Raw genomic sequence first — 12,717 nt, 5'->3', positions numbered from 1 at the left:
TTTTAAACGTTGTTTCTCCGTGTTTTCCTTTATCAAACTTCAACATCCTTTCTTTTCGTTCGTAAAATTTATTAATTTTAGATGCAAACTTCCTCAATTTATTTACGTTTCTTATTCGAAAATTAATTTATTTTAATTTTTCAAATATTCATAAATTATTTGCCAGAGTTTCGCATTTATTAGCATAATTAAATGCTTTAAATATTACAAATGGTCGGAGTTTCATTAACACAGGAAATTATTTCTTTGCCTTTAATTATATTTAATTAATGCCTTTTTTGATGTCTTATTTACGTATCAAAAGAGGACATTTATATTTGTTCTTTATTTTAATTTACAATACGAATTTATTTAAACGAACAACACACTTGTAATGAATGTGCAAAACAAATTTTTTATTAAAATAATATACAGTCGACCCCCTATAAGATCATTGATTATTCCGTTTTATATGAATTCCATGTTGTACGAGTAACTTAGATTTTACAAATACGTGTACAGGGCTGTGAATGGCTCACGTATTTGTAAAATTTAAGTGACTCGTACAACATGGAATTCATATAAAACGGAATAATCAATGATCTTATAGGGGGGTCGACTGCATTTATTTAACGTTAACCCGATATTGTTTCTATTACCACAACGTAAATAAACTAGGAGATTAAAAACTGTATACGTAATATTTCTGGCGGAAATGACGATTCGATGTCACAGACGTCAGAAGAAAGTAGTAACACTACTAAATATGTAAATACGGCTTGACTATTATGTATTGTTCGTCGACTGTTTTTGCCGCTCTTTGTGTCGAATGAATTAGAATTTTCGTCGGACCAGATGAGGTTTGTTATCGTTTTGCAATTACTATTTTTAGTGGTAAATTCTTGTCAAGAGTTTTGGAAAAGTTGGGAAAATGTTTCTTGTACGTCATCGGCAGATATCTGCTACGAATCAAAGAACTTTTCCTCCGTTGAAATATTTAATCAAACCTTAACCATCGAGTGCGGCAAAAAAACGATTGACTCTCGTTTGATGCGCTGTTTGGACGTTAAAAATGTACAAGAGATATTATTTGAAGATTGTTTTTTGTCCGGAGATGACTTTGGAATATTTACGTTTGGACATCGAATCGAACACGTCAAGATATTTCACTCAACAAATGTGTATGAAAGAATGTACGAGAGCGCCTCGTTTAATAACATGTCCACTTTGCGATCTGTCGTAATACGAGGCGTGAAGACGTCGCAACTTCTAAATTTAACATTTCGCAATGTTCCATCGCTGACTTCATTGAGAATTGAACTATATAACTTCACTTTATTTCCCAACAAACCTTTCCGAGAGTTAATTAATCTTTCCAAATTATACATCACGTATGGTAACTTACGAGTTTTACGCAAAGATCTATTTTATAATCTTCACAATTTGACAAAACTCGACTTAAGTTACAATAAAATTAAATCGATTCATCCATTTGTCTTTAGAAATCTCGCCCGATTGGAATATTTGGATTTACAATGGAATCCGATAAAGGATTTACCCGGTGACACGTTAAAAAGCCTTTATAATTTAAGGACATTTAATATTAGTTGGAACCATGAATTATCACAAATTCCGTCCGGATTCTTTAAGAAACTGTACAACTTGACTGAAATAAATGCATATGGTTGTTCTGTTTCTTCACTCGAAGAAGATGTATTTTCTGACTTAATTAATTTGAGAACCGTCAATTTAGGTTTCAACCGAATTCAACATCTCCCGCCAAATCTTCTAAGAAATAACAAACTGCTGAGACGATTTTCCTTTTTGTATAATAAAATATCAACACTTCCTTCAGGAATATTTAATGGACTTTCTGAACTGCGAGTGTTAGAGTTGGAGGGAAACCGGATAGAAAATCTTCCCGAAGATGTTTTTCAGAATTTGTCGCCATTACAGATTCTCGATTTATCACAAAATCGCCTGACATTTTTACACGAAAACATCTTTCGCCCATTGACTAATTTAACGCATCTCGATCTGTCTAATAACAGTTTAATTACAATTATTGGTAAGAGTCTTTTTGGTAACAGCAAGCATCTGCGTACTCTCCGTTTAAAGAATGTTGGTTTGACACAATGGCCGGTGTTAAATTGGTCAGAATACGACTTGACGTACGTCGATTTCTCAAATAATCATTTTGAAATCGTGAAATTGCCAATTTACACACCAAATCCTATACAAATGGATTTGTCTAATTGTAAAATCAGAACAATTTACGTGGATGACAGGCGATATGGATTTCAAATGCCGACTTATGATTTAAATAATAACGAAATTACTTGTGACCACGAACTGCAGCAATTCGTTTCTGTCTTTAAATCAAATAGAAAAATAGCGAGGACAATGTTTCCAAATATAGAGAAGACGAAATGTTACGGAGAAGAAAAAGTTTTGCTGGATAATACATCTCTGGTAGTCATAGGAAATTATTGTCCGATGAATTGCGAATGTTCTTTCGAACAGAATCACGTGATGGTCAATTGTTCCGGAAGGGAAATGGATAGAATACCCGAAGTGGTCCTCCCAAATACGATGATTGTCGATTTGAGTAATAATTATATAAAGGATTTGTCAGATATCGATTATGTGACGTGGAAAAACGTCACCCGTCTACGTCTAAGTAATAATTCGATAAGTAACATTTCGGATTATGTTCTTTTGCCAAACCTCAAATACCTGACGTTAGACGGAAACCGGTTAACCGAATTACCTTCAGGACTAATGAACCTGATCGACGTTTCTTCGGAATTTAAGCTTTACTTATCGAGAAACAATTGGAATTGCCATTGTCATTCGCAATTTACTAAGGATTGGTTACTTAGAAACAGACAAAAGATTGCAGATTTCTCCGATATTTACTGCACGAGAAATTCGTCTTTCCTGTCTTTCACCGAAATTGTTTCTAATGATCGATGCACACAAATTCCAGAAAGTAATTTGGCGTCGTCGTTAAATGTTTCGTGTACAAAATGCGTGTTTCCTGACGAAGTTAGTTCTGTTTATGGATGGAAAATCGCAGTTGCTGTTCTTACTTCGCTAATGTTATTAGGTGTGATTATTGTTGTTTCGATTGTTTATTGTCGCAGAAAAAAAAATATCGAGAAGGTGTCTAATGAAGAAGAAGTGATTTATTACAATGTGTACACTTGACAAATTCTGTAATTTCGACAATTCAAATATATGTATTTTCATCGATTTAATCAGTACTTGCCAATAAATTGTTGTTATTTTGCATTTGTGTCTATAGAAATTAATTTTGTTTATTTGAAATACACTGTAATAAATGTTGCTTTTATATGGTTTTGTGGTGAATTCTGATTAAATGTTTTATTATACAATGTGTAATAATTAGATAATAAAGCTGTAAATCAGTCACAAAGTCAATACAGTAGAGCGTCGTTTATCCGAATCAATTGGAAACTGGGGTTTTCGGATAACCGATTACGTACGAAAAAATAAATTAACCTACCCCGTGTTGAAATTTTTTCCGTTGCGTGTCGCTTCGCGTTGAATTTTCGTCGATGTTTAGCCTAACGAAAACTTTTTAAAATAATAATCGTGGCTATTGTATCATTAAAAATTATTTTTTTTATTTTGTACAAACAAAATAAATATATTGAAAAATATAAAAACCAAAAAAATATACTATAGAAGTTGATCTAGTATTAAAAACGTTCGATTCGGCACGACACACAGTTGTCAGAAAAACACCACACAAAAGTGCCAGTGCTGCCAGCCAAAACACACACATCAAACAAAAAAAATATTGGAGTAGCCCAAGATGTAGCCAAAGATTGCAGCGCCACAGCACTAGCGAAAATTTAAATTTGCCGACTGGAATGCTTTCGGATAACCGACTTTCGGATAAACGACGCTCTACTGGAATTACCTCTATTATATTACATTCAATAGATTCCCTACGCCCTGTAAAAGCCAATTCTCGCTTCTATAACATCTACTAATTTAAATATGATATGTCTATTAACCGTAACTTTGTTATAATTTTCAATATTTACTTTATATTGTTTACTAATGTTAAATTCTATTTTGCTTCCAAAATGCTATAATTTTAAGAAAGAATCGATGCGAGATTTACGATTTTCGTGTCTTTTGCCAGCTTTACTCAAATTATTTAAATCGTCAAAGCCATTCTTATTCCATACACTAATTTCATTCGAAAATAATAGGCGAGGCCAACCAAAGAATTCGTGCATTTTTATGCATTCGCAAAGCCATTTTACGTCTTTTTATCGTGAAAATATCGAACAAATTTTTTTGTCGACGTATTTATATTTAATTTCGGCATCGGTCTTTCTTTTTAATAATGTTTTCTTTTTCATTATACGGTCTCGAGCCAATGCATGGTACAAAGTATTCAATTGTACGAATATACTTTTAAAGAAAATTATAATTAAATATAGTTTTGTGAAGAAACGTTCATAAAAATAACATAAAATATTTTTTACTTTTTAAATATTGAAGCAATCCACTTAGTTAAAATTGCTCCCTACCAGTGGCTCGTGGATGGAATCAGAGACGGTCATTGGTAGGTGTGCGGTGCGTGCATGCACGCGGGCTGCTAAATCCCGAGGGTGCCGATACCGGTTAATGTCAAATGCCTCTTTTGTCGCATCACTAGTACAGTAGAGCGTCGATTATCCGAATCAATTGGGAACTGATATTTCGGATAACCGATTGTGTACGAAAAAATAGTTTAACGTATCTGATGTTGAAATTTTTCTCCGTTGCGTGTCGCTTCGCGTTGAATTTTTGTCGATGTTAAGCCTAACGAAGACTATTGTATCGTTAAAAATTAGTTTCTTATTTTGTACAAACAAAATAAATATATTGAAAAATATAAAAACAATAAAAAATTATACTTCATAAGTTAATTTAGTATCAAAAACGTAAAATATTTGAGTTGCCCAAGATATAGCCAAAGATTGCAGCGCCACAGCACTAGCGAAAATTTAAATTTGCCAACTGGAATTCTTTCGGATAATTGACTTTCGGTTAATCGACGCTCTACTGTATTTGCGTTTTAATTGTTAAATGATATCAGTTTCGTTACATCATTGCTTATAACATCAAAGTTAATGGCAATTTTTCCTCTAAATTGTACGATAATAGGCCTACAGTAACATATAAGTAAACTGTCTATTTTCATGCCGTCCTTATCCAGAACAGTTTGTAGATATCTATCCTTTCCGAATGTTCTATCGTAACACAACACAAGACCCTCTGTTCTATCTATAAGGAGATAGCCCGATGTAGAAAGCACAGGATTGTAAGGAGTGAGGAAATTGTAGGCTTTTAGAGAAACCCTACAATTTCCTCGCTCCTTAGAAATCGAGAGAAAATAGTGCTTCGGCCAAAACACCTTGAAAGGTTAGAAATGTACAAAGCCTTCGTAGTTAACTTCAAGGAGACAGACTCTATTTCGTCAGGCTGGACAGCGTATAAAAAGTTATAAGTGAAGGTTTCTTCTTCCAATTGTCAGACTAGTAATGTCTATCACGTCTTTCTTAATTATGAATAATTAACAGAGACCGAGATTAAAACAATTCTCTTTGTTTCGCCTATTCGCGCTCACGGCTTCAGTGTCTCCAACATAACGAACAAAATGTTAGTTCGTCTTAATATACTTTTGTTATCTGCAATGATGGATATAGTGCACAATTTGCACACATTTAATTCAAAATATCTCAAGCTAGTAGTGGCTTGCCCCTGTACATCACACTTTTCCGTTAACAATAGTCATCTGTTAACTGACGTTTTGAATTGAAAAAAAAACGAGACTTTCGGTTCGAATCGGAAGATCATATATAGTTAATTGGGGCATCATGTCTCTAAAGTTTCCACATCTGGTTTCGGATTTCATATAATTCCGTTCTCGAGGTTAAGACAATGACAAAATTTGGAAATAAATGTAGCATTCCTCCCAAAGCAAAATTGTCGCGCTGTAAGTCAGGAAATAAAATATCATGGCATGAGAGGTACAGTACTTGCGGACGTGTCAAATTGATTAAGCGGTCACATTAAGAATTTAGGGGAGAGATCCTTTAAAAAGTCAGAAATTCAAGGAGAAAGAATGATCGTTTCCCCCTAGCTGTGTCGATCTCCCGTTGTCTCGGACTTAATTTTCGTTCGGCCGTATTATAAAGGTTTAATATTAACTTTATCCAGTTTCATGTTGCATTAATAGGCGAAACCCACGACGACCGAGGAATCCTAAGAATTTGATTTATTTCATGCCATGGTCGAAAATGGACGAAAAAGATATTTATTCGAACGAATTTCGGAGATGATCGAGCGTCGAGACGTAGAATTTAAAAAGATCGTCGAAATTCTGCACCATGTAAATGCAGAAGGTAATTTANAAATATTGGAGTAGCCCAAGATGTAGCCAAAGATTGCAGCGCCACAGCACTAGCGAAAATTTAAATTTGCCGACTGGAATGCTTTCGGATAACCGACTTTCGGATAAACGACGCTCTACTGGAATTACCTCTATTATATTACATTCAATAGATTCCCTACGCCCTGTAAAAGCCAATTCTCGCTTCTATAACATCTACTAATTTAAATATGATATGTCTATTAACCGTAACTTTGTTATAATTTTCAATATTTACTTTATATTGTTTACTAATGTTAAATTCTATTTTGCTTCCAAAATGCTATAATTTTAAGAAAGAATCGATGCGAGATTTACGATTTTCGTGTCTTTTGCCAGCTTTACTCAAATTATTTAAATCGTCAAAGCCATTCTTATTCCATACACTAATTTCATTCGAAAATAATAGGCGAGGCCAACCAAAGAATTCGTGCATTTTTATGCATTCGCAAAGCCATTTTACGTCTTTTTATCGTGAAAATATCGAACAAATTTTTTTGTCGACGTATTTATATTTAATTTCGGCATCGGTCTTTCTTTTTAATAATGTTTTCTTTTTCATTATACGGTCTCGAGCCAATGCATGGTACAAAGTATTCAATTGTACGAATATACTTTTAAAGAAAATTATAATTAAATATAGTTTTGTGAAGAAACGTTCATAAAAATAACATAAAATATTTTTTACTTTTTAAATATTGAAGCAATCCACTTAGTTAAAATTGCTCCCTACCAGTGGCTCGTGGATGGAATCAGAGACGGTCATTGGTAGGTGTGCGGTGCGTGCATGCACGCGGGCTGCTAAATCCCGAGGGTGCCGATACCGGTTAATGTCAAATGCCTCTTTTGTCGCATCACTAGTACAGTAGAGCGTCGATTATCCGAATCAATTGGGAACTGATATTTCGGATAACCGATTGTGTACGAAAAAATAGTTTAACGTATCTGATGTTGAAATTTTTCTCCGTTGCGTGTCGCTTCGCGTTGAATTTTTGTCGATGTTAAGCCTAACGAAGACTATTGTATCGTTAAAAATTAGTTTCTTATTTTGTACAAACAAAATAAATATATTGAAAAATATAAAAACAATAAAAAATTATACTTCATAAGTTAATTTAGTATCAAAAACGTAAAATATNTAGGGGGAGGAAAAATAACAAGTGGAAGACGGGGCACTGGAGGTAGAGTATTGGACGATGACCGTAGGGAAAGGTTGGGGTCACTGACAATCTTTTCCTGAACTGTTTTAAAACGAGTGTCAAAGTGCATTGCGTTTCATAATTTCCAGTTTTTCCTTTAATTTCGTTTTACAAAAATCGGGGAAAATATCGAACAAATAGAACAAACTTTTGTTAAAAGTTAATTACAGTATTTACTCGAATATAAGACGATCTCGCGTGTAGGACGAGGTGTGATCTTAAAGATCGAAATAAAGAAAATTAGATTTATTAATGCAATTCTAATTTTATTTCGTTTAATAAGAAATAAAATATCAAATGCAGATAAATGCACACTTTCTCCCGTAAAAATTACTGGCATTTTAATCTTCAACGAAAAATCTTCAATTCTTCGTCGATTCACTTACGAGTTTCTTCGAATTTCCAAATAATCATTTGTATACACATGAGAATGAATTACAACTTATACTGTATTGGGCTCTTGTGTAATTTTGGAATTCAATTCAAAAACTTTGCTTTTCCTATTGCTATTTATCTTTACTCATGACAATACACAAGAACGTTTAAACGACGCAGGTAAAATAGTTTTTAAACAAAATAAGGTAAAAACCCGGTAAAATATGCCAATACAATTACAAAAATTATACAAAAACGAAAAAATCCTTTGAAAAAGTAAAAAATGGACAAAAACCTCGTCATATATGCGAGTAAATACTGTATAAACTCTTGGTCCTCACATAATATTAATTTTGTATCGAATTTTTTGCATTAATTATACTATTTTTAAATAATTGCAACTGTCGTTTCTTTCCGCGTAACTATTAAAAATGATTTTAGTGCTGTTTCGCCTAAAACATAATTAAATTTATATTTATTTTCATTTTTTAGTAGTTTTATTTATTTATTTTATAAAATTTACCTGATTTATAACTTTTTTTTTTAAATTTTATCTTTTAATTATGAGAGAGTTAACATTGAACTATCAGGCTACGTAGTGAGTGGCAAATCTACATAGGGATTAATAAAACTCAAGTTCTGTGCCCCGAAGTGTTAAGGGGCACATAAATTAAATTATTCTCCTAAGTTTTAATGCGCTTCTATTAACATTTCATAAATATATATATTTCAACTCTAATTTTGATGTTATTCAAAATAAATTTCAATGAATTATTTAAAAAATTCTAATTTTTACGAACATTGTTGACGCGTTTTTTAAACGTTTGTTCGAAATACGTCACACACGATGAATCGCAGTTCGATTGTGTTTCTCGTTGTGATCGAACGTGCTTTTCTTTCGCTCTTCGATTGCGTGCTGTTTTTTGCGGTTTAAAGACTTTTACAGAGAAGATTGAAGATTTTTACAGTGAAGATTGAAGTCCGTATTGATCTTAGACGTAAGAATTTATTTATTACTTGGAGAATCGGTCCCAGAAGACATCTCGGCACGTCGTTCGATGGTCGGATTCAAATCTTTTAGGTTTAAAAAGGCGGCTACGGTGAGCAGTTTGCTTTTACTCGGAGGAATTTAAGCTTTCGTTTTCACTGGATTTTGCAAATTTTCTTTTTTACAGGATGAAGACGTTGGTGCGTTGTTGGAGGGGTTCCGGAGGAGGCGGGCGGTGGCGCCGGAGGGAGAGGGTTCCGTGCCGTTGGAGGAGCGGGGGCTCGACGAGCGACAGGTAGCGGGTGAAGAAGACCTTCGCCAAGTGCGCGTGGCGTGGCATCCTCCCGGAGTCGGGATGATGCGACGCTATATCGTGGGTCCAGTGCGCTTGGCCGAGGTCTTCGGGGGTCATCCGGCCACAGACCTCGCTGTGGAGGACGTCGAAAGTGACGGCTCGTCCGAGCTGACACTTTCTGTTTGGTCGCGTTCTGCTCGTTCGCCCGCGACGGCGAAGCAACCGCCTCGCCGAAGTCGGAACGGAGAGGAGTCGGAGGAGAGAACCCCCCGAAGTCGAGGGACCGCGCTGTCCGTGGTTTTGTTGCTGCGGAGGGCTGCGGTTGCCTCGGACTAGGCGGTGATCTTCTTCGATTTCCTCTTCTTCACCCGGATGCGACTTTCTTACCGGATTCGACATTTTTCACCCGGACACGACACCTTTTAACGGACGTGACCTCTCTTACCCGGACGTGACCCACGGACTTGACACGTTTCTTCACCGGACGTGACATTCGGCCGACCTTTCTTCCCAAACAGCTGTTACGAGGATTGAGCTTCCGGTTAGGATTCGTTAAGTTAGCCTAGGCTAGGTCAGGTCATAACACTGTTCGGGAAGAAAGGCTGTCTGATTAAGGTAATAATCTTGACCTTAGGTAATAAATGAATAAACTTCTCGTTTTCTCACTGCCTTTGTGTTTTGTAGGAACATTTGGGAGGAAGATTCTTCTCCCTCCCCAACTTTACCACGAAAAGGACCAAGTGACTATCTATCGTACAAGTGAATATTTTCCGATGGTAAGAACTCTTTCGTTTCATTTCTTAACGCATCTTATTCTCGTATCATAATTTACTGTTTTCTGTTTATAGACACGCCGAAGATGTTCTTCGATCACACACGTACTGTACACTAAGTGATAGCTGCGAGGAAGAGTTAGTCAACCTTCTACAGTGTAAACCCTGTCATGTTTTTCAGAATTTGTCGTCATTGCGAAATCTCGATTTATCACATAATCGCCTGACATTTTTTCACGAAAACATCTTTCTCCCATTGACTAATTTAACGTATCTCCGTCTATATGACAACAATTTAACTAAAATTATTGGTAAGCATCCTTTTGGCGGCAGCAAACATCTGACTTATCTGAATTGCTAACTTATCTGAAATATCTTGAAATGCAGGATTGACACGATGTAGCCGGTGATAAATTGGATAGAATACGACATAACTGAAGTGATTCTTTCAAATAATCGTTTCGAAACTGTCAAATTGCCAATTTACACACCAAATCCTATGCAAATGGATTTGTCTAATTGTAAAATCATAACAATTTACATCAATAAGTGGAAATATGAATTTCAAATGCCGACTTATGATTTATATAATAATGAAATTACTTGTAACCACGAACTGCAGCAATTCGTTTCTGTCTTTAAGTCAAATATAGAAGTGACAAAGAGAATATTTCCAGATATAGAGAAGACGAAATGTTACGAAGAAGAAAGAAATTTGCTGGATGATACATCTCTCGTAGTCATAGGAAATTATTGTCCGATGTATTGCGACTGTTTTATCCAACAAAATCACGTGATGGTGAATTGTTCCGGAAAGGGAATCGACCGAATTCCCGAAGTTCTCGTCCCGAATGCGACGATTGTCGATTTGAGTAATAATTACATATACTACTTATCAAATGTCGATTCTATGACGTGGAAAAACGTCACCCATCTGCATCTTAGTAATAATTCAATAAGTAATATTTCTGATTATGTTCTTTTGCCAAACCTCAAATACCTGAGGTTGGAAGGAAACCGGTTAACACAATTACCTTCCGGTTAATGAACCTGATCGACGTTTCTCCGGAATTTAAGATTTACTTATCCAGAAACAACTTTTTTTGCCATTGTGATTTTCTCATTACTAAGGGCTGGTTGCTTAGAAAAAGACAGAAGATTGCAGATTTCTCCGATATTTTCTGCACGAGAAGTTCGTCTTCTGTATCTTTCGCCGAAATTGTTTCTAATGATCGCTGTAAAGAAATTTTAGAAAATAATTTTGCGTCGTCAGCAAATGCTTCTTCTTCGAACGAAGATTGTTTTTAGTTCTGTTTCAGGACGGAAAATTGCAGTGGGTGTTCTTACTTCGCTAATGTTATTCAGTTTGATTGTGTTTGCTTCCTTCGTTTATTGTTGCAGAAAAGAAAATGTCGAGTAAGTAACCAAGACGAAAGAAAAAAAGTGATTTTTTATAATGTTTACACCTGACAAATTCTGTAATTCGAATAATTAAAATACCCCGTGTTCGATCGCTTTAATGAAGAATTGTTCATAAATTGTTATTTTTCGTTTGCTTTTATTGAAATTAAATTTGTGTACTTTTTTGTTATTTTTATCACAAATTATATGAAATGTATAATTATGGCACAATAAAGCAGTAAATTAAGCATAAATAAATATTGGAGTTTAATAATTAAACGATATTTTCTGTACAGAAAGTTTAAAGTGAAAATAACATTTCACCATGCCATCTGTAATAAAATGTTGTTTTAAAAATTTTTATATTTTAAACTATTATAAAATGGCAAAAAGCATAATTTTGAGGGTAGAGAATAGCTTTATAAAAACTTGTAAAAGCTAATAAAGAGTAAAAATCGTCATTAAATCCCACCCGACTGGAGATACACACCGACATCCCTTTAGCTTCCCATTCCATCGACCTTTATCAACATTTAATAGTATCAATCCCCCTAATAAATAAACAAAATCCTCAAAATTTCAGAAATTTTCGACAAAAATCGCAGGAGTTATTAAGCTGCAAACACGGTGAATGAAATCGTTGCCCCCTCACACACGTCGACACTTCCATAGATACAGAATTTTTTTCATTTCTCGAGGTGTCAAGGTCCTCTGAACTAAAAAATGTAAAAGTCTGGGGCGGGGACATTTTTTCCCGGATCGCCATACTCTCCCGGTAGTTATAACAGGGTGGAAAGTAATAAATAAACATTAAGACACAAATGAAAGTAAGAACATCGCAAAAATATCCCATTTCAGGCTTGGGATTGGCTAGGATTTCGGCCAACAACGAGAGTTGGCACGGTAGTTAGTGAGGAGTAAGTACACGGGTATCCGGTTTTTGGCTCTTCACAAGATCGAATGCCTCCCAAGTAATACGCAAAATATAATTAGACTGAAATTCTTAAGAACCAGTCCAGAGAAATCCGAACCGTAATATTAATTACTAAAAATGTGTTAAAAATTCGGAATTTCGTTACCACGATTCAAATAATTTCTCCCTCCAGAGGAGTTAGATGACCGGCACGACTCTATCCTTAAATGAAAAGCGTGATGTACGGGATAAGATACGACTAATTTCAGGCGGAAAGCATATATTTTAAGTTTTAAAAATGTTAGAAATATGAATAAAAGTTGCAGCCCGGCATTGT

At 35.0% G+C, this 12,717-nt stretch overlaps 1 protein-coding gene across 1 annotated transcript; it reads left to right on the top strand.

The window, feature by feature from the left end:
* The first annotated feature begins 707 nt into the window (after window positions 1-707).
* On the top strand, window positions 708-3,246 carry LOC111629173 (protein toll-like). Its single transcript, XM_023373053.1, has one exon. It carries the CDS (start codon window positions 835-837, stop codon window positions 3,187-3,189), a length of 2,355 nt encoding a protein of 784 aa, XP_023228821.1. The 5' UTR covers window positions 708-834; the 3' UTR covers window positions 3,190-3,246.
* The last annotated feature ends 9,471 nt before the right edge of the window (window positions 3,247-12,717 follow it).

This window comes from Centruroides sculpturatus, unplaced genomic scaffold, assembly GCF_000671375.1.
Source record: "Centruroides sculpturatus isolate CEXI.00-Female unplaced genomic scaffold, Cexi_2.0 scaffold608, whole genome shotgun sequence".
NCBI lineage: Eukaryota > Metazoa > Arthropoda > Arachnida > Scorpiones > Buthidae > Centruroides > Centruroides sculpturatus.
The sequence above is the reverse complement of the archived record's forward strand: the minus strand, read 5'-3'. Positions and strand labels throughout refer to the sequence as shown.